This window comes from Chiloscyllium plagiosum, chromosome 5, assembly GCF_004010195.1.
Source record: "Chiloscyllium plagiosum isolate BGI_BamShark_2017 chromosome 5, ASM401019v2, whole genome shotgun sequence".
NCBI classification, from domain to species: domain Eukaryota; kingdom Metazoa; phylum Chordata; class Chondrichthyes; order Orectolobiformes; family Hemiscylliidae; genus Chiloscyllium; species Chiloscyllium plagiosum.
This window is the reverse complement of record NC_057714.1, coordinates 69,460,070-69,482,296: the sequence shown is the minus strand read 5'-3', so window position 1 is coordinate 69,482,296 and position 22,227 is coordinate 69,460,070. Positions and strand designations below refer to the sequence as shown.

General features: G+C 40.3%; 1 protein-coding gene across 5 annotated transcripts in view; it reads left to right on the top strand.

The window, feature by feature from the left end:
* Positions 1-22,227, top strand: part of cdk14 (cyclin-dependent kinase 14) — a 659,453-nt gene that overhangs the window by 228,191 nt on the left and 409,035 nt on the right. For all 5 annotated transcript variants that reach the window (XM_043690284.1, XM_043690286.1, XM_043690285.1 and 2 more), the window contains one exon: positions 18,350-18,444. In XM_043690284.1, coding sequence (XP_043546219.1) covers positions 18,350-18,444 — 95 coding nt within the window. The remainder of the gene's footprint in view (positions 1-18,349; positions 18,445-22,227) is intronic.

Here is a 22,227-nt window from a genome sequence, read left to right as displayed (position 1 = left end):
AAATTGAGGGGCATGGATAGGATAAATAGGCAAAGTCTTTTCCCTGGGGTTGGGGAATCCAGAACTAGAGGGCATAGGTTTAGGGTGAGAGGAGAAAGATATAAAAGAGACCTAAGGCGCATCATTTTCACACAGAGGGTGTTACATGTATGGAATGAGCTGCCAGAGGAACTGGTGGAGGCTTGTACAATTGCAACATTTAAGAGGCATTTGGATGGGTACATGAATAGGAAGGGTTTGGAGGGATATGGGCCGGGTGCTGGCAGGTGGGACTAGATTGGGTTGGGATATCTGGTTGGCATGGACGGGTTGGACCGAAGGGTCTGTTTCCATGCTGTACATTTCTATGACTCTATGACTATGAACTGCGGATGCTGTAAATTAGAAACAAAAACAGACATTGCAGGAAAAGCTCAACAGGTCTGGCAGCATCTGTGGAGAGAAATGAGAGTTAACGTTTCAGGTCGAGTGACCCTTCCTCAAAGTTGATTCCAAAGAATTTGAGGAAGACCAGAGATTAGGTCTTGCTCCATTCAAGATCCTAAACTGTTTGGCCCACAAATCAATTACATCATTTTTATGGGCAGTGCTTTATTGCACTGTTTGGTTTTTACCCATCTACAGCAAAGTGTTTTGCCCTCCACTTCTTTAGAAACCACTTTACAACCTTTGTTTTAGAGCAGAGCTTTAGCCACGGTACTCCTAATAACTGCTATTAAGCTTGGTTTATCCATTTCACTTTATTTTTGTTTCTCAAGGCCTTTAGGATTTTACTTTATTGAAGGTACTAAATGAATGCAAGTAATTGCTATGACTTCTCAAGTTACAGCTTGGATGGTTGTATCCAGATATGTCTTTCCATCAAAATGATGTGTGTATCTTAGCATGTTATTTTAGCTGCAGGTCTTCAGGGATTTGTCGAGGTATTTTAGTTAAAGGCAAAAATGAGGACAAAGATTCTGTTTTATGGTTAATTGAGGCTTGCAGCACTGTCTTGTGGCTGTTCCCATAATGTACATATCTGTCCACACAGTACATTTATTTCTTCCTTGTCTGACCAACTTTGGCTTATTTTAGTTCCTTATTAACTCTGTACTTTTTCAAAATGTTCAAATCTAGTGTTAACTTCTGCTACTCACTGGATCATTTTATTTCCAAAGGTGACAAGGATTAAGAGGCATTTAACCATTTGTGGGTTTCACTTTACATACAATTATGTACAATTGGACTAAATTCTGCAAAGGTACAAAATAATTATCCACCAATTTTTTAAAACTGAAAAAGAAAATTATCTCGCTGAAGGAAGTGGTAGCAGCAATTATTTTGAAGATTGCCTTCTTTTGACTTTGTACTTTGACTCTAATCTGCTCCGTCATGTAGTTGAGCTATTGCAGGTTTAGTTATTGCGTGTTGTGGAAGTTTTGTTCCAACTTACCTTGTTGACATTTCTGATTAAGTACATGCGAAGTAGTTTTGTTTTTAGTTGAATATCTTTGTTTTTTTTCAATAAGCTGGTATGACTAGAGAAGGGCTATCAGAATATCCATTACATCTTGTTGATTTAAGCGCACACAGAATATTTACATTTTATTAATTCTTTGGAAACGTAGATGTGTTTCTGGAAAGCAGCTGGATTGTTTCATTGCTGGAAATATTATTGTTCTGAAAACTTAAGGTTTTTAAAGTTTTGGCTCAATAAAGTTTCTAATCTGATGCATCTTTTAGAAAGTGAGCAAGCAGATATGTTTAATGCACCTTGCTGTCATTTATTTTTTTGCTCTGGTCATTTTATGTAGTGTTGCATGTACTGAAAAATGTGTTGCTGGAAAAGCGCAGCAGGTCAGGCAGCATCCAAGGAGCAGGGGAATCGACGTTTCGGGCATAAGTCCTTTTTTTCAGGAAGAAGGGCTTATGCCCGAAACGTTGATTCCCCTGCTCCTTGGATGCTGCCTGACCTGCTGCGCTTTTCCAGCAACACATTTTTCAGCTCTGATCTCCAGCATCTGCAGTCCTCACTTTCTCCTAATGTTGCATGTAGCCTTGTAATGACATATATCTGCAGTAGCTTCCTGAGTAGGAAATGCATTTAATCCTTGGATCTAATTTGTGACTATAGCAGAAAACAAGGTCATGATTTGGAGATGCCGGTGTTGGAAGTTAAAAATCTCACAACACCAGATTATAGTCCAACAGGTTTAATTGGAAGCACACTAGCTTTCGGAGCGACGCTCCATCAGGTGATAGTGGAGGGCACAATTGTAAGGTACAGAATTTATAGCAAGAATTTAGAGCGTGATGTAACTGAAATTATACATTGAAAAATACCTTGATTGTCTGTTGAGTTCTTTCATTTGTTCGAATACCATGATAGTTTCTCTTCTTTCCTGTGTAAATCACAAAATCTTTTTTAAAAGTTGCATTCTCAGGTTAGCTGTAACAATTGATGTTAGCTAGACAGTATGTTGAAGGTGTTAGCCCCCTGGTTCTCTGTCTATGCCATGAAGTTTAGGTTGATTCTAATCTAAAAAGTGAGATGAGTTTTATATGAATTCATGCAGTTTTTGAGCAAAGTACAATGTAACTCTGCAAGTAGAAATTCACCCCACAAAATATGTGTGCATGTGGGTCTTTGTGTCTGTCTGGGTTGGGGATTGAGTGTGAGAGAGAGTATATATGTGTGTGTAGTGAGTGTAGAGTGTCTTAAGTCTGTGAGGGGGTGCATTTGAGTATGGGAGTGTGTGCGTGTGTCTGTGGTGGGGGATTGTGAGTGTCTGTGAGAGTGAGTGTATATGTGTGTGCATGAGTGTAGAGTGGCCTAAGTCTCTGAGGGGATGCCTGTGGGAGTGTGTGTGTCTGTAAGGGTGTGTGTAAGTGTCTGTGTGCGTGTCTGCGTGTGTGCGTGTATATAGTGCAATGGTGATCACCTGCAGTGTGACATGAACCCAAGGTCCCGGTTGAGGCCCTCCCTATGGGTACCAAACTTAGCAATCAGCCTCTGCTCAACCACTTTTCGCTGCTGCCTGTCCCGAAGTCCGCCTTGGAGGATGGTCACCCGAATGTCCGAGGTCGAATGTCCTGGACTGCTGAAGTGTTCCCCAACTGGGTGGGAACACTCCTCTTGATTGTTGTGCGGTGCCCAATCATCCGTTGTCGTTGCCTTTGCCTTTGTTCAGTTTCCCCAATGTGCCATGCCTCAGCGCATCCTTGCCTGCAACGTAGAAGATAGACAACATTGGCTGAGTCACATGAGTACCTGCCACGTACAAGGTGGGAGATGTCCCAACGTGTAATGCTGGTATCCATATCCACACTCTGACAATCTTGCATTGCCTACAAGAAAACAAGGTGAAAGCCTTCCGTTCCTCTTTGGTATCCATCCTGAATAAAATAGATTTGAGCAATTTCAATCTGACTAGTAAAGACTCTGATTTAACAAAACTAGTTCAGCAGTAAATTAGCAATATGCCTGAAGCCCCGCAGGTATGAACAGAGGAAATGGGGAATAAAAACATGGTATGGTAGTTGTGGTTTTGCAGAGATTAGGACTAAGGTGCAATTTAAAGTAAAATATTTTGTTCTAGTCACAGCCTTTTTGGAGCAAGATTCCAGAACTCCATTAGTTTTGAAATGAAAGCATGTCACCCTGTGGATGTCTTATATTTGAGAGATCCTCTTTAGTAAATGTCTGTACCTCCATCAATGGATACTCTCAATGTTTTTGAAGCATTGTTTTTCTTGTCTTTTGGGGAGTGGTAGTGGGGCTGGAGCATACGTAATGCCTCTCGAAATTACTTGTTTTCCTGCCTTATTTGTGAAGCAGTTCTAAATGTTAATATAATCAACTCTTCTAGTAGTTGTGACTATTTGGGTTGACATAGCTGATCCCTACAGCCATTTTAAAATTGTAATTGTACAAATAAAAGGTATTTCACATCTGTAGCAATCCATAATAATGCAAGACAATCAGTAGACATGGCTATTTTTTACAGGATAATTGGTGCCTATTTTGGCCGTTTTGTTTAAATTTGACCCTTTATCGTTTTCCATTTGATGTAATTGCCCTTTATGTTGTTGAGTTCTCTTCCATGGTGGTTGCATTTCACACAGAAATTGGGCAGGTTGCCATTCCCTTGCATGGTCTAGAGTGATTGACAACACTTTGCTGCGAAGGTCACTTTGCGTGTTATTTGCATGCCTAGGTTTGTACACATCAATAATGGTGTGGAAAGTACGAGTATTAGACCTGAGGACGAAGTTGGAGGAACTCAGAGATTTGGCATTTGTGGAGCTGCGAGAAGTTAGACACCAGGAAAGAATGAAGTGATGAGCAAAGTTAAAAAATTAACTGAGTAGTTTTAAATTGTGTTTTGTAGATTCCAATGTATGGGAGGGAGAGCAGGATTTTATTAGCAGATGTCGATATTATAGAGATCTTAAGCTGAAGTTTACAAATGAGGGGATTAATGGATTCTTGAATGAGGGAAGGCATGCTAAGAATTTCTCCAACTGTTGGGGTTAGGTCCAGAAAGTGCAATACATGCTACTTTCTCAGGGTGACCATTTCCTGTATTTTTAGTTACTGGAGAGTTTAATGCTCTGCACATTATCTGTCAATACCCTTTAAAACAGTGAACGGTCCTGTAAGATGGCGGTGGAGTAGGCCCTCTGAGTCCAAGTCTGTCCGCTTTTCTCTTTTTTTTTCCTCCCTCTTCTTTTGTTTCTCTTTATTTCTCCACTATTTTATATTACTTGCCTCTTGGTGAAGAGTTTGGTGGTGTCGTCGAATTGGCCCAGCAGAACGGGCTCAAGGAAGCGACGTTAGAGGTAAGTTTGGGTTCCTGGTGGCTTCTGCATTGTCAAGGTGGTCCTAGCGTTGACTCGTGGCTGCTGCTGCGGTGGTGAGTTTGGGTTCCTGGCGGCATCTGGGTCTTGTGCAGATTGATGGATGTGTGTTTGGGCCTAGTACCATGCCTGGCTACATTGGTGAGATGGGCCTGAAGTAGACTCGTAGTAGTGGTGTCCAATTTCAGCTGGAGCAGTACCCGGCAGCATCTGCATTGGTGAGGCCCAGTGAGGACTGAGTGGCGAGGGATTTGGTGGAGGTGAGCTGGTACCACACATTAGCGACCTTTGTTTCAATGGGGGCACGGAGAAGGGGATGTATGCCTGGTCACCAGGCCCATGCACCATGATGGAGAACTTAACAAGAAGGACAGTAAATGTAGACTTCTTGAAATCTTTATATCCTTTTTTCTGCCTTTCCATTCTGTTTCTGTTTATTTTTAAGATGGCGCTGGAGAGTGTGGCAATATACAACACTCCCCCCCCCCCCCCCCCCCCCCCACTGTATTTTGTAACAAGTTACACATGACAATAAATAAATCAAGTAAAGGCTGTGTACCTTGAACAAATTTCTGCTGTTGCCATCTCATGGCATCAGAAGTACAGCAATGTTTTGTTTAAATGAAAAAGCTGCCCAGACACACACGATGTTATACAATGCCAATCACTAGGCATTGTCGCTGACCTGGAAAAGGACCCCTAGCAACATGTTCTGTCCATGGAATTTACACTATTGTGGAATTTGTTTTAGTTTAGAGCCGTATAAGTTGTCTGAGTAGATAGCCATTGGGATATACGGTATGGAAACAGACCCTTTGGTCCAACTTGTCCATGCCAACCAGATATCCTAAATTAATCTAGTCCCATTTTTGTCAGCATTTGGCCCATATCCCTCTTAAACCCTTCCTATTCATATATCCATCCAGATGCCTTTTAAATGTTGCAATTGTACCAGCCTCCATCACTTCCTCTGGCATCTCATTTCCATATACGCACCACCGCTGTGTGAAACAGTTGCCCTTCTGGTCCCTTTTTATATCCCTCCCCTCTCACCTTAAACCAATGCCCTCTAGTTTTGGACTCCGCTACCCTACCCTCTGGTGAAGACCTTGTCCATTCACCCTATCCATCCCCTCCATGATTCTATAAACCTAATTTGAATTGTAGCATTGGAGATGAATTCTAACAAAAGAACTAAATTCTTCTAATATTATAGCCAGAGAGCAATAAATGAAATTTTAAACTGCCAAAACACTTCTGTTAAACATTTGCATAGGAAGCCTAGATTAAAGCACTTGTGGTAATTCTAATGTCTGTACAAGTTGTTGAATGGTAGCACTTGTGCCTGATCACAAAGCAGTTAGTTTAAAGTTTACACTCTGGTTTGAGGACTTTTTTTTCACTTGTAGCTGGGGAACCCCTTATTGTTTTGATATCTAAGTTAACAATCCAGCCAACAACTTCACATAATGGAGTGTGAATGGTTGAGATGTAGGAATGGATCTTTCAGCACTAAGGTTTATTTAGACAGCTTGTGAGCAATGGTCTGACTTGGATGGCCGCAATTACTTTTTGAGTTTTTCAAGTTCCCTCTTCTCTAGCCCATTGACAACTGGTTGAGAGTTGTCTAGATTTTCTGGATGGTTGAAACTTGGAACCTCGCCACTTGGTCCAGTTACCATATTACAGTTGATGTTTGCAGTGCATCAGCTAGTGCTCTATCAAGAGATGGGGCTGTTGTTAATTTGTACAGTGTGGAGTGTGTCTCGGTAGGAATATGAGATGAGTGGGTAGTTTGTTTTGAGGTCCTGTATTAATGGTACTGCTGCGTTAGCTGTCACCAGCTTTGTTTTGAGGTGCACAATTTCACTAGATATCAGCAGATTTGATATGTGCCAGCACAGGAAGCCACGTGAACTGTGTTGAGCTTAAAATCCCAGAAATAATCTTCATCCACTGTCTGGAAGTGGATACCTACCTTGCTGTGAGGCAACTCCTCCATCAGTCTCTAAAAAAGTGCTCAGATGTTTGGAAGACCAAGTGAAGCAGTGTGTGATCTGTTATTTCCAGAGAATGTATTCTCAGTGTCGTATAGTTCTTTAGCTTGGATAGAAAATTGTCAGCATGTGTGAAGAGCTGTGACTCTGGGAGGGAAGTTGTTGGTAGATATGTTTGAGAGAGCTGGTGTGAGGACAGATCCCTCTGGGAGCCCATCGTTGATTATGTGCAGGCAGCTGATTTGATCTCTAGGATGCGCATAACTGTTGGTTGTTGATAACGGAGGTGATTAATTGTAGGATTTTCGCTCAGATGATTTTGTCGAGTTTTAGTAGCACATCTGTGCACAGGCAAAGAAAAGTCAACAAAGGTTGCAAATACTTATTTGGTAGAATTGAACTTGACATTGCTGGAAAAAAAATGCATTTTGTCAAAGTTTTTTATTTGTAACTCTTTAGGACAATTCTTAGGTCTCCAAATTCAAAAGGAAATCTGAAATGTATACAACACGAAATTCAAAAGTTGATGCCTTGATGTACAATCCTAATAAAGATGGACTTGATGTAGCATTGCCATTGAAAATGCCCCCATTAATCTAATTTACAGTTAATTGCAAAGCTGTGTGTAAATTTTAAATCAGGCAGGCTGACAGCATTGCTTGAGAAATGAACCGGTGCGTGGTCGTCACCCTTTTTTTGTTTAGAAACCGGTACAGTTTACATATGCATGGTCTTCACCACATTCTACAGAGAGTTCATTGAGAGTACCCTGAGCAGCTGCATCACTGCCTGGTTCGGGAATTGTCTGTGATCGTAAGACCCTACAACGGATAGTGAGGACAACTGAGAGAATCATTGGAGTCTGTCTTCCCTCAATTACAGACATTTACACCCCATGCTACATCCGCAAGGCTGAGAGCATTGTGGCTGACCCCACACATCCCCCATTCAAACTCTTCTGCCAGATGGCAAGAGGGAGATCAGAGCATTCAGTCTCTCACGGCCAGACTGCGCAATAGCTTTTTCCAACCCCCCCCGAAGCCATCAGGCTCCTTGATACTATGATCACACCTTACTCCATTTGCAATTTTCAGATGACTTATTGAATTGTTGCTAAAATAATGTGTTATTAATGATCGTTCATTTTTACGTTGTAATTTGTCCACCACTGTACCTATTGTTTTGTCTCGTCAGGAATTACTGTGCTGTTTTGCACTTTCCTATGCACTAATGCTGCCCTGTGTATGACTCTACTGTTGTGTAGTCTGTGCGTTCATATAGCACCTTGGTCCTGGAGGCACACTGACTCATTTTGATTGTACCAGTTGTGTACGGCAGAAATGACAAATAAAGCTACTCAACTCTAATGTTCCATGAATTCTCTTCACAAGCCATTTAAATGTTAAATCATTGAACTGGTATTCCTGCAAATTGTCCTGATGAGTAGAAGATGAAAAGCTTCAGCAAAAATAAATTTCTTTGTTTCAGCAATACTGAATAAAGACGGTTTCTATATGATGTCAGATCTTACCAGAACCACTCTGAGATCTTTTCAGGACCTTTTCGAGGTAGTTGCTGCCTGTGCATAAACCTGTTGTCAAGGGGAATTGCTACTTTCGATGTGGAAATTAATCTGTTCACCAGGAGATGGTTAATATGTGACAGAGTGCAGAGTTATGCAGCTTCTCTCAGTTGTCACTCACTACTGTCTTGGAATGATGCCTTGGCTGTGGATGTTGGCAAGCAGATTTGCTAATCATTGCATTCTCTGATTTCTGATGTTCTTGAAGAATTCAGAATAAATCCCATTGACTGTTGCTATTTTGACTTGGTTTGAGTACATGACTTAGGCTGCCACTTCAGTGTCGCACCCTCAGGACTAACCTTTTCAGGTGGAAACAACTCCTTGCTGCCACTAGATGAAGGGATAGCCAGAAAGCTTTAGTGGCCTGTCAAACATCTATCCCACCAAGTGAATCATCTCTGTTTCATACTTGTTTACAGAATATTTCTGTTTATATTGGTTTCAAAGGTTCCTTTGGTCAGAACATCAACTGTACTTCAAAAATTGCCTCTGGAGTGCTTTGTTCAGAAAAGATACAAATTTAGCATAGTTTTTATTCTTTCCATTTTAATTATTCCCTTTGCACAATAATGTAGGAATCATTGAAATACTTTGTGAAAGCATAAAAACATAGGTAAATGTTAAATGCACCAGAATGCAAAAAATTGTTACTGGAAACCTGTTGCTATTGTGAGAATTTGTTGAAGCATTTACAAAATACCTTGCAAGAACTGTAACAAACACTACATTAAAAAGCCAGGCAGAAAACTAGCCACCAGGATACATGAACATCTACTAGCCACAAAAACATGACCCACTTTCACTAGTATCCTTGCATATAGATGAGGAAGGACACCACTTCGACTGGGACAACACATTCATCCTAGGACAAGCCAAACAGACGCACAAGAATTCCTCTAAGCATGGCATTCCAATCGGAACTCTATCAACAAACACATCGACTTGGATCCCTTTTACCACCCCCCTGAGGAAATGATGTCGCCACAGGAAATGACGTCACCAACCAAGGAAACCCAAACATACAAATAGAAAGCAGACTACACTACCACTGCTTCATCTGGAGGCTCACTGAAGATGTTACCTAGTATGGTGACGAAACGTCTGAAAACTAACCTTCCAGCTCAGCGAGCAAACCTATATCCAATTTGCTGAAGCATTAGAGATATATGTAATAGCACAAGTTTTCCAAACTAAACCAGTCCCATTTGCCTGCATTTGGTCCTTTTCCTCTAAACCTTCATCCCTCATGTACATATTCTAAATAATGTAACTGTACCTGCATCTACCACACCCTCTGGCAGATCTTTCCACACATGAACAACCGTCTCTGGGAAAAAGTTGTCTCTCGGGCCAAGTTTTTAAACAAATCTTGCTTCTCTCAGTTTAAAAACATGCCTTCTACCTATGAACTGCTGAAGAACATTTGCTATTCACCTTCTCTATTGTCCTCGTGATTTTGTAAACCTTTACAAGGTCACCCTTCAGTCTCCTAAACTTCAGTGGTAATAAGTCCCAGCTTATCCAGCCTGTCCTAACAACTCAAACCCTCCAGTCCTGTGACATCTGTAAATCTTTTCTGCACCCTTTCCAATTTAATAATATCCTTCCTAAAGCAGGCTGACCAGCTGCGTATGTAGTGCTCCAACATGGACTGAAGGGTCTGTTTCCATGCTGTATGACTCTGAGATATTATTGAAGATGTTATAGTCTGAGAGACTCGTGTATTAATCTTAGTCTCTGTTAGGTTTACTCTTAGTACTGAATAATTAAAGAGAGCTGTTCAAATTAACGAGGGATGTTGAGGAATGCAGGGGGGAATAAACCACCTCTACTATTGTGAGTTAGTAACCAGAAGGATTTACAGAGATTGACAAAAAGCATCTGCATTGAGTTAAAATTTAGAACTAATTATGTCGTAAGGGATTGGAAGCCAGATTAATATCAACTGTCATAAATGAATCAAGTATATACTGGAAAAGGAGTAATTTACTGGGTCATGGTGAAGAAGCAAGGGAGTGGGAATGCCATTGAAGAGCTCTTTTTGAGCACGCTGCACAGGTGGATGGCCTCTTTCTTCTTTATATAATTCTATGAATTTCAAAATTCTCCAAAAGCAATCAACACCTAATAAAGGTGGTATTTCACCTTTAGGGCTTGGAGCAAAGGCAAAATTATAGCCTGAGTTGGCAGGTTTAAGGAATTCTGTCTCTTGCTCCTGGATGCTGTCCAAAACTATGCAGATGTGCAGTACAGGACTACAGCAGATGTATGTTTATGAAAAATATTGGAACAGAGTACAGTGTGACATTTGGAGATCCTCCTATTTGGAGATGAGATCTGAGGCAAATTCAAGTATTAGACAATGAACAGCACCAACCCTTGTACTTTTATCAACTATTGGAAGCAATACTGAGGGACAGAATTAATCTGCAATTGGAAAGCTAGAGATTAGTCAAGAACAGTCAGTATGGGCTTTGTTAAGGGGAGATCATATCTGACACGAGCTGATTGAATTTTTCAAAGAGCTGGCGGTCTATAGGTGACAGCAATGTACTTGACATAGTTATGTGAACTTCTGATATAGTCCTACAAGATAGTGATGGCAAGAGCCCATGGGATCCAAAGAAATTTTGGCAAATTGGATCCACAGTAGGCTGAAAGACAGGAAGTAAAAGCTAATAGTTGGGAGGGGTTGTGACTGGAAACCTGGAGTTCCACAGGGATTAGATTAGATTCCCAACCGTGTGGAAACAGGCCATTTGGCCCAACAAGTCACATTGACCATCTGAAGTGTAACTCACCCAGACCCATTTCCCTACACTTACCCCTGACTAATGCACCTAATACTATGGGCAATTTAGCCTGGCCAATTCACCTGACCAGCACATCTTTGGACTGTGGGAGGAAACTGGAGCTCCCAGATTGGTGTTGTGAATTATTTAGACTTTGAATGTAGGAGAGTTCATTCAAAGTTGTGGATGATACAAAATTTGGTGGGATGGTAAATAGTGAGGAGGGTGGCCTTGGGTAACAGGAAAGCTTATCAATAGGAAATGGAATTCTGTCCAGATACGTGAGAGGACAAACAGGAAGACAGCTAACGATCCGCATCCACGAACATCAACTAGCCACGAAACGACACGACTAGCTATCCCTAGTAGCCACACACGCAGACGACAAGCAACATGAATTTGACTGGGACAACACTACCATTATAGGGCAAGCGAAACAAAGAACAGCCAGGGAATTCCTAGAAGCATGGCACTCATCCACAAACTCCATCAACAAACACATCGACCTGGACCCAATATATCGGCCACTACAGCGAACAGCTGAAACTGACAACCGGAAGCGGTAGGGACAGGCCACTATAAATGCCGGAGGAAACACCACAGAAGCGCTTCACAGGAGGCTCCCAAGTACTTAGGATGTCACCTAGACGGGACGAAACGTTTGCAACAAAAACTTCCAGCTCTGCGAACAGAACCACAGCAACGAGCACCCGAGCTACAAATCTTCTCACAAACTTTGAAGAGGTGATACACTCCAGTAAAACAAATAGAACAAGAGAACATACTAATGGTAGCATTCTGGGAATCACTGAGGATGAGAGGGACCTTAGTGTGCATATCCATCAGTCCCTTAAAGTAGAAGGAAAGGTGGACATTGGTTAAAAAGGCATTTGGGATATTTGACTTTAGTAGCTGAGGCATAAAGCTTGAGAGCAGGGAGGTAATGCTGGCACTGTTTAAAAAGTTAGTGAGGCCACTGCTCGAGTATTGTGTGCAGTTCTGGAATCCATGTTATTGAAGAGTGGGCAGACAAGATTGATCAGAATGTTGCCTGGGCTGGAGAGTTTTGGTTATGAGGAGAAATTGCGTAGACTGGGGTTGTTTTTATTGGAATAGCGGAGATTGAGAAGGGTGTGATTGAGATGTTTAAAATTTGAATGGGCATAGGAAGGGTAGTAGGAAGAAACGTTTCCCCTTCATAGAGAGATCAGTGATCTAAGATATAGATGTAAGGTAAGGGGAGGTGATATCCTCACTGTGTTATAGCAAAACTGTTGATCCAGAGACCCAGATAATGTTCTGTGACCAGGGTTCAAGACCCATCACGGTAGATGGTGGAAATTGAATGAAGAGTTAACGGTGACCATGAGCTGTTGTTGATTGTCGGGGAAAAATCCCATCTGCTATGCTATTACCCTTTAGGGAAGGAAACTACCATCCTTACCTGGTCTGGCCTACATGTAACTCTCAGCAATGTGGTTGACTCTAAACAGTCAGGGATATGCAATAAATGCTGGCCTTGCTGACATCAGAGTTGGGGAGTTCAGAAATATGGGAGACATTCTTTCATTTAAAGTGTGTGATGGCGCTTTTTTTTTAAACCTCTGAAAGTTGTGGGTATGTGGAATTCTATTCCACAGAGAGCAATGGAGGCTAGAATGTTGAATAAATTCACAGCAACATTTTGATCAGCAAAGGAGTCCAGGGTTTGGGGTGGGAGAGAGTAGTTTGTGTGTCTGTGTGATACAGATGTGAGAATGGAGCTATGGCCCACAAGCAGATCAACTGTGGTAATGAATGGCAGAGTAGACCTGATCGAATGAACGACTGTTCATAAGTCTTATGGAGACATAACTCTGCAGTTAGAGAACTTTATAAATAAGTTCCACTGCCGTGGAGTTTCTGATTACATAAAGAGTAAGGGCTTTTCTAGCATTCCATAGTTTCGGATTTTTTGAAAAAAACTGTACAAGTTTATAATTTAGTTTTCATTTTTCTCGAACTATTAAATGTGGTTTTTGTTAATAAAATATATTCTTATAGTCAGGCACTGTGTTATTCTTGAACTTTAGAAATGTTTCACAATGTAAATCCTTGTCATAGTGCCACCACCTGGTTTAGCAAATATTACAGGTAACTATGTGTAATACCTGGGCTATAGCGACATAGTGATTATGTAACTGGGCTATCAATCTAGAGACCTGGACTAAGGTTCCTGAGACATCTGTTCATATTGCACAATAACAATTGAACAAGTCAAAGCTAATTAGCCCTTTTAAAAACTGGAATTGCAAAACCAATATCAAGAAAAGGAATTCCATTTATAGTGCACTTTTCTTGACCACTGGATGACTCAAAGGTCCTTACAATTTTTTGAAGTGTAGTGCTTGTAATGTAGAATCAGTAGCAGCTTTGCTGTTTGTGGGAAATGGCTGTGCACAATGTGGCAATAACCTGTTTTTGTGGTGGTGATTTGATGTTCAGCAACAGCAATGTTGAATAATGTGATAGGGGTGTCCTCAATGTGAGAATAACACTTCAGTCACATAGCTTCTGTGGAGACAATGCCATCATAGACAGTGGCATAGTGACAGGTCAGTTGGTGAGGACGACCATAAGATGTAGGAGCAAAAGTACGCTACGCAGCCCATCAGTTGCCATTTGAGGTCATGGCTGATCTTATCCTGGATTCTACTTGCCAGCCGTTTCACCCCATACCCTTGTTTCCCTTACTTATTTAAAATCTGAATATCTGAACTTGGATCTACTTAACCTAATCCTGACATCACTCTGCAGTAAAGAATTCTACAGATCCCCAACCCTCAGGAAATCCTTCCTCCTCTCTAGTGTAAAAACTGAAATTATTCTGAAATTATGCCTTTTGGTTCTAGAATCTTCCACAAGAGGGAACTTCCTATCTACATCTACATTGTCAGGTCCTCTATGAATTATGCATGTTTTAATAATATTCTGTATTACAATAAGCACAGGCCCAATCTGCTCAACCTCTCCTCAAGACAATCTTTCCATATCTGATATCAGCCTAGTAAATCTTCACTGGACTGCCTCCCATGCCAGTATATATTTCCTTTAGATAAGGGGCTAAAACTGCTCACGGTACTCCAGCTATGATCTGAGTAGTGCCTTGGATAGTTTGAGCAAAATCTCCTAACTTTTATTCTATTCCTTTTAAAATAAAGGCGAACATTTCATTTGTCTTCCCTATTACCCACTGAACTTGGATTCTAGGTTTTTATGATTCATGGATGAGAACTTCCAAGTCCCTCCATTCAGTAGCTTTCTGCAGTCTTTCTTCACCTAAGTAATATTCAGCTCCTCTATTCTTCCTACCAAAACAGATGACCTCCCATTTTCCCACATTACGTTCCATATGTCCACTCAACCTGTCTGTCCTCTGCAGACTCATCTCACCACTCTCACTCCCACTGATCTTTGTCTCGACCACAGACTTAGAGATTCAATCAATATTTTCCAAAGAATGTGTTCATATACCACCTGCAGAACCCATGTCTGGCAGTTGTCGTCTTTAGGACTTAGTTAAAAACGTTTCCAAAAAGCCACTGTTGATGATGGCTATTGAAACTTTCCCATCTGGGATGTATTGTTGGCTGGTGCTTATTCTGACTGGTACTCCACTCTGGTTTACTGTACTTGATCTGAGGGAGGGTGGTAATCGTCTCCCAGAGGAAGTGGTGGAGGCTGGTACAATTGCAACATTTAAAAGGCATTTGGATGGGTATATGAATAGGAAGGGTTTGGAGGGATATGGTCTGGGTGCTGGCAGGTGGGACTAGATTGGGTTGGGATATCAGGTCGGCATGGACAGGTGGACCGAAGGGTCTGTTTCTATGCTGTACATCTCTATGACTCTGAGTTTTACTTGTTTAGTGTTTGGGGGTCATAACTAGGGTCATAAGCATAATACATCTTAATTAAGTTAATAAAGAATTTGGAGAAGCATTTTTACCCTGTGGTTTAAAAGCTAATGGCATTTATTGCCACATGATGCATTTGGTCAATAGCATGGATGCATTTAGGGACTAAGCAGCTATATTCATAAGCTTTGATGAAACAGTATGGAAACAAGATTTGTGGATCAATGACACTGATTTGAATGAATTTCAAAAGAAAAATAAAGACCTGAATTCACATTACACATTTCATTTCTGCTGCGCATCCAAAGTGTTTTTTTAAGTGCAATGACTATTGTAATATAAGACAAGTTGTAACCAATATGTGCGCAGAAAACTGAACAACATAGATATGATAATGTACAAAGAATCTATTTCTGATTTTAAGGGATAAATATTGATTTAAGCATCAAGGATAACTCTGCAGTTACTTGAACCAGTGCCTTGAAGTCACTTATCATCTTGAGAGGGCATCTCTGTTGCAATACAACCTTAGTATGACACTGGAGTATTCCTCTTTATTTTTGTGGTCAAATCCTGTATCAATTCTTGAACATAACTTTGGGACCATTCTTTCCCCACAGATAGATCTAATCAACCCAGGGGTGACAGTTTTGGAAACACTACTTCCTTCTGTGCTGTAAATTCCATTCAACAGTGGTTATAGCTTAATATTAAATTCACTTTAAATGTAAAAGCACTAAAATCATTGCATTTTAATGTAATAGTTTCATAAAAATTGAAAATGACAAACAATAATTTGCATTTATATAGCTTCTTTAACGTAATAATCATAGCAGGGTGTTGCAGAGGAGTATTATGAGACAACATTTGGCAGTGAGTCACATAAGGAATGAGCAAGAATGTGGTCAAATAGTACATTTTGAGAAGGAGGGGAATTTAGGATTTTGGCAGCCTGCAAAACTCTTAAAATTGGGAATGATCAAAAGGTTAGACTTGGAAGGGGATAGATATCTTAAATGGCTTTGAGGTTGGAAGAGATTATAGGGATGGACATTCGTAATACCAGAGTCCAATCTGAAAACAAAGCCGACACTTTTATAATTAAGGTGTTATTTAACCAGAAGGCAGTGCATGTCTGTGAACACAGGATTGATAAGTGCACAGGGCTTTGAACAAGTTATGACATGGGCAGCAGAATGTTAAATGCCTTCAAGTATTACATGGAAAACTAGAGAGAAGAATGCATTCGAATGCTCGTGTCTGGAGCTAAATGATAAGAGCTTCAGTGGTAGATGAACTAAGGGAGAAAAAGGGCTGTGAGATGTTATGGAGGTGGATTAGAGCTGGTTTTAGCGTATGAAATTTCATCTTGGGATCAAGTTTGCCAACAGTCTAGTTCAACCTCAAACTGTTAGCAAGAAACTTATGAAGTTATTAGTTTGGGAACATTTTTGTGATGCTTTCATGAGAATAAACTTTTTAAACTATCAGCTGGATTCCAGCGTGTTCTTTGATTATTGACGTTTTTGAGAAGTTAAAGCTGCTTATTGTTTCTTTGACTTTGATATCATCTTGTTTATGATAGATTTTGTGTAGTAACTGGCTCATGATCAGTTAGGTCTATTCTTGGAGTTGAATTGGTAACCTGGACTGCCTTAAGGTTTTTAAAATTCATATTTTAACATATAAAATGATTATATCAAACTCACAGTTGATTAGAGTATTTTCAAATGCCTCTGTTTCAAGACAGTTTGCTTTCACTGTTGAAAATAAGCATCCATATAATTTTATAAGTTGCAATATCAACTGGTATGTTGTCAAGGAAAAGTAACTTGAATGACAATCTTTTGTTGGCAGATTTCTGAACTAACATGTTGCTTGATTTCAGTTTTGGAAAATTCCATTCATTTTCTCCATATTATTTCGTGACAGTTTTGCTGTACTCAGTTTTAGGACCTGTCGCATGTACAGTGAAATACTTTTATTTAATTCTTTACAAAAATTGAATGTGAGGGCAAACTATACATTGTGAAGAGTAAATCTAGTTCATAAATTTGTCAAGTGCAGGTACTTTCCAGGCATTGCAGAGGTTGTGTACTGAGAATTTTGGAAATTTGGATGTTTTAAATTCACTGCATTTGGGAGGATTTTCATTTGATTTTTAATGAGATTGTCAAATCAAGAATTTCGTGGAACCAATGAGCTGTGCACCCAGATTCATGTGTACATTGGCTTGAAGCTCTGTTTAAAGAATGCAATGTTATGAAACTAATTGAATGTTTTGTGATTATATCAACAGAATATGATTGTAGTTTTAGTTTTCCTTTCTATGTCTATTCACTTTCCCCTCTCCAAAAAAGATCGGCTATTTCTTCAGTTTCTTGTATTTAAATTTTCCTGATCTTTTGATCGTTCATCCAGCACTCTGGATAGCTAGTCCGATAGTATTACCGCTGTGTTGGCAGGTCTTGTCTCGCCTACGATCAGGTTAAAAAGGTGATGGCATCCAGTGTGTGGTTTGGATTTTCTTTGGAACCTAAATTTGGAAAGAGAAATTTTTATTTCACTGTCCCATCTATTCATCCATTGTTAAGGTTGATTTTATAAATATATTGCAAATTCTCCAGTCCAGAGCACACACTTTTGGAAACACGAGTTGCCCAGAAAATCTTTGGCCTGAGCCAAACATCCTTCGATGTCTTTGGCACCATTTTACTGCAGGACTTTGAAGTAGAAAAATGGAGGATGCAATATATTTTTATTACTGGTTTTAAAATGTTTTCACTGTTTAAGCTTCGGGGCAATATTTATATTTTTTCCCAACTCTTTCTGATGTGGTTAGGCATTCTAATGTTATGCTATAATGCAGAAAATTGCAAAATCTAGAAAAAAATTTGATACTGAGCATTTTGAACAAGTGATCTTACATTGTATATTTTATTGAGTTAACAAATTAATTCACTCTTCCAGGTTTTCTTTTAAAATTCAGTGGCGCATAGCTCATTTTTTCCAGTGTGCAGTCCCTTGAAATTTCCTTGTGTGGCTAGTCGCACACATCAGTTCCACAGAACAATACCTGCATAATATTTCTGATGTTGCGCGCTAGCGCAGTTTAGTATTGGTAATGTTAATTTTAAATGAATCATTGGCACCTGAGGCTTTTGGCCTGTGATCAGTCGTCTCTGTCAAGACTAACTATATGATTTCTTAAAAGTTTCCTTTTCATTTCTTTTATAGCTTCCTTGTTGAAAGGGCTGAAACATACTAACATAGTTCTGCTCCATGATATCATTCATACCAAGGAGACCCTGACCCTTGTATTTGAATATGTGGTAAGTGCTTTTCATCTCTGGTTAAGACCAGCTGGTCACTGGTAGAATAACTCCGATTAAGATTACAACATAATTGCATTTGTAATCATTTTATCCACAAGCTAATCAGTCTTTGTCATGATCTGCATATTTTCCTTACGCTACTCCCATCCCAGGTGTAGACTGCATCATGTGATTGGCAGGGCCCTCAATAGGGTCTGTAAGCTCTAATACTTTTAAATGTTGTTAACTGCTGGTAAACTGATGTGTCATTCAGTGCAAACCGCTCTTTACTGAATTAGTGCTTTTTAAATAATTTGCTTTTCAGCTAAATGTGTAATTTGAAGTTACTCCTGCATTTAAAACAAAAACAGTTTACAGCTGCAGTTTTTGTAATTGTAATTTTAACTTGCATATGCATGTAGAGCTGATTCAAACATTTATCTGCAAAACCACAAGTTAAACACATGGTATCTGATTTTGTGACAAGTTGAGCTCCATGGTTAACCTAGGCAGTCATCTTTTTTCAATTCAGTGCTGCTGGGATGGTCATCATTTACAGATCATTGTTAATTGCCCTTATGAAGGTTGGTGACCATCATTGACTCATCCTTTATTCAAGAATGACATCTACTCAGTTGCACGCTTCTGCTGTAAACCTTCATATGACTGATCAGGCCAATTCCCAACCTGCAGCACTTTGGGCACGTGAGGCAAGTCCCATAAATTAATGGATCTGGAATACTAGATTCTCCCTCGTTGCCTCTGCTGTGCCTCATCATTCACGTGTTTGGACATTGTGTTATTTTGAATGATTGATAGCAAACTGCCAATTTCGCAGAGTTTCAAAGTACCATTGTAGCTTTTGCTTGTTTTTTTTTTCCCCTGGAAAGCTGGTCATTTGGGAACTGAGAAAATTACACCTGAAGGGGCAGGCATCTTTCAACCATGCTTACAGTCTCCGATCCACCTTTCTTGCATTAATTTTGTCTGAATGGATGTAGAGCTAACTTCAAAAAAATGCTGTTGCTTCTCCCTTCACCCCCCCCACAATAGTTCTGCCATCTCTGGAGAATGTGATGGATGTATTGCCAGTCAAATCTCTAGCGGTTTTGTCATTTCTAAACAGTCAAGGTCATAAAGTTAACCTTAATTAATTGTTTAGTGTTTTGTGCACTTAGCTTTGCATTTAAATCATTTGAAGCCAAAAAAATCTCTACTGCCTTTTTAGGCTTTAAAGTGTGGGTATTGTCATGTCGAGCAGCCTTGTTCATCACATGGTCAGTAAACTGTAGATGTATGTAGCTAGTGTAATTTTCCTTTTTAATTACTTCTTATGATTCAAGTTGAAGTAGACTGACAATCAAACTTTGTTTAAACAATTGTTACAAGTGATTACCGAAGGTTCTTTAGAGGTAGAGTTAAAGTTATTGACAAGAAATTACAGGTACTGAGATTAAAACACTGACGGACAAAACTCTCAGGATACATGTGAAAAGCAGGCAGCAATAAGTCTCTATGGTATACTATTGGAGCTCATTGCTTGAGTTCTGTGTTACTGAGGTGAATAAGTTCTTATGTGGGAGATTTTGACATGTGAATATGTGGGAGATTTTGACATGTGAATGCAGGGATTAAAGGGTTTTGGAACCACAAAAACCAGTGTGGGAGTTTGAAGGAGTTTGGGGCTAGCTGCTGCTGAGAGGGAGAGATCTGCGTACTGAGCAGGTGAACTATGACATTGCATGAATGTTCAATGTTTCTTGGCTGGGGCAGATCTGTACTATGGCAAAAAGGTCTTGGTTTTGGCAGCTTTGTCTGAATGGAGTCACCAGCAGAGTTACATTGAAAGAGAGCAATTTCAAGTACGGTTTATAAAATAACAAAAGGCAAGTAAAGAATTTAAACAGGGGAGAGAGTGTGGATTAAGTAAGGTTAAGGAATTTTTCTGTATTATTTCCAGTCAATAGTGAACAGTGCAGAGTAAGGTTAAAGTCAGATAAAATAAATTTAAAATGAGCTTAAGGTATGGTAGAGCAACTCGGGCAAATGGAATACCCGTCCTGTGGGGAGTTGTGAATATTTCATGTGACCCCAATGGTCGTGTAAGCAGGAGGTGTTACCAACTGCACAAGCTTACGCTTACATTTTGGAACTTGAGTGATGGCTGGAGTCAGTGAGGTACATCTGTGAGGCAGAGAACTAAGTGCAATGCGCGTTCAGAAATTGTTAGACTGCAGAGAGAGGCAAGCAAGTGGATAGAAAATGGGTGACCACTGAATATCCAAGAAAAACAGGCAGTGCAAATATTCCCAACAATCCCACTCATCTATCGGTTTTCAGTTTTGAATACCGGATAGGTGATGATTACTTAAAATATTTGCAGCAAAAGCCCAAGGTACCACTAGTGGCACAAGTGTACAAGAGGGAAGGAAGTAGTGTGAAAGGGCAGTACTGCTGGGGGATTTTTTAATTAGGGGAACAGACCGGGATTTCCACAGGATTGTATGATGCCTCCCTGGTTCAAGAATCAAGGATGTCACAAAGTGCCAGCACGATGTTGTTCTCAGAGGGTAGGAATATCCACACAGTTTTCTGGGCGGCACAGTGGCTCAGTGGTTAGCACTGCTGCCTCATAGTGCTAGGGACCTGTGTTCGAGTCCAGCCTTGGGCAACTGTCTTTGTGGAGTTTACACATTCTCCCTGTGTCTCTGTGGGTTTCCTCCCACAGTCCAAAGATGTGCAGGTTAGGTGGATTGGGTATGCTAAATTGCCCATAGTGTTCAGAGATGTGTCGGCTAGGTGCGTTAGTCAGGGGATACTCTTCGGAGGGTCGGCGTGGACTTGTTGGGCTAAATGGCCTGTTTCCACACTGTAGGGATTCTATGATATACAGGAGTGACCCACATTGGTAGAAAGGGGGCTGTAATCCAGAATTTAGGCATCCAGGTAGAAAGTTTAGCATATAGGACCTGAAACATAGTCATCTCCAGAGCACTCCCGGTGCCCTCTACAAGTGAGAATGCAGAGCTCCAAAACTAATGCCATGGGGAAGGGCTTTAGATTCCTGTGACTTTGGGACTGTCTTTGGAGGGGTTGAAGGCTGGCAAATTTGAACAAAGAGAATATTAGTAACACTACGCTGCGCAAGATGCTGGCAGAGGCAGATAACATGGGAATAGAAAATGGTGGAAGAAAGTAATGATGTCAAACTCAAGGTTAATAAAATAGGGCACAGATTGCCATGTGGAATTATGATGTACTTGCAATAACTGAGACTTAGCTTGAGGAAGGGCAAGGCAGGGTATTAAATGCCCCTGGTTACAAGGTGGGGGAAAAGATAGGAAAGTTGTTCGAGGGAAACAAAGGATGAGTGGTGGCAGTAAGGGTTAAGGGTCTTGGAGACTGAAGAAAGTGGACATTTCGGAACGATGAAGGACAGAAATAAATTCCCTAATGCTGAGAATCAAAAGGGTGCAAATATATTGCTGAATATAATCTGTACTGGGAAGATATGGAGGAACAAATCTACAAAGTAGTTAGTGAGGTTCTTACATCATAGGGTAGTCCTAATGAGGCACTTTTAATTATCCAGATATAAACGAGGATAGTGATCATGTTAAGGATGAAGAGGAGCAAGCATTCTTAGTTTGCATTCAGGCATTTTATGCGTATGTGAGAAACATGAGAATGACGAGAACGAGGGTAGGTCCAATCAAGGACAGTAGTGGGAGACTGTGTATTGAGTCAGAAGAGATAGGAGAGGTCTTGAATGAGTACTTTTCTTCAGTATTTATGAATGAG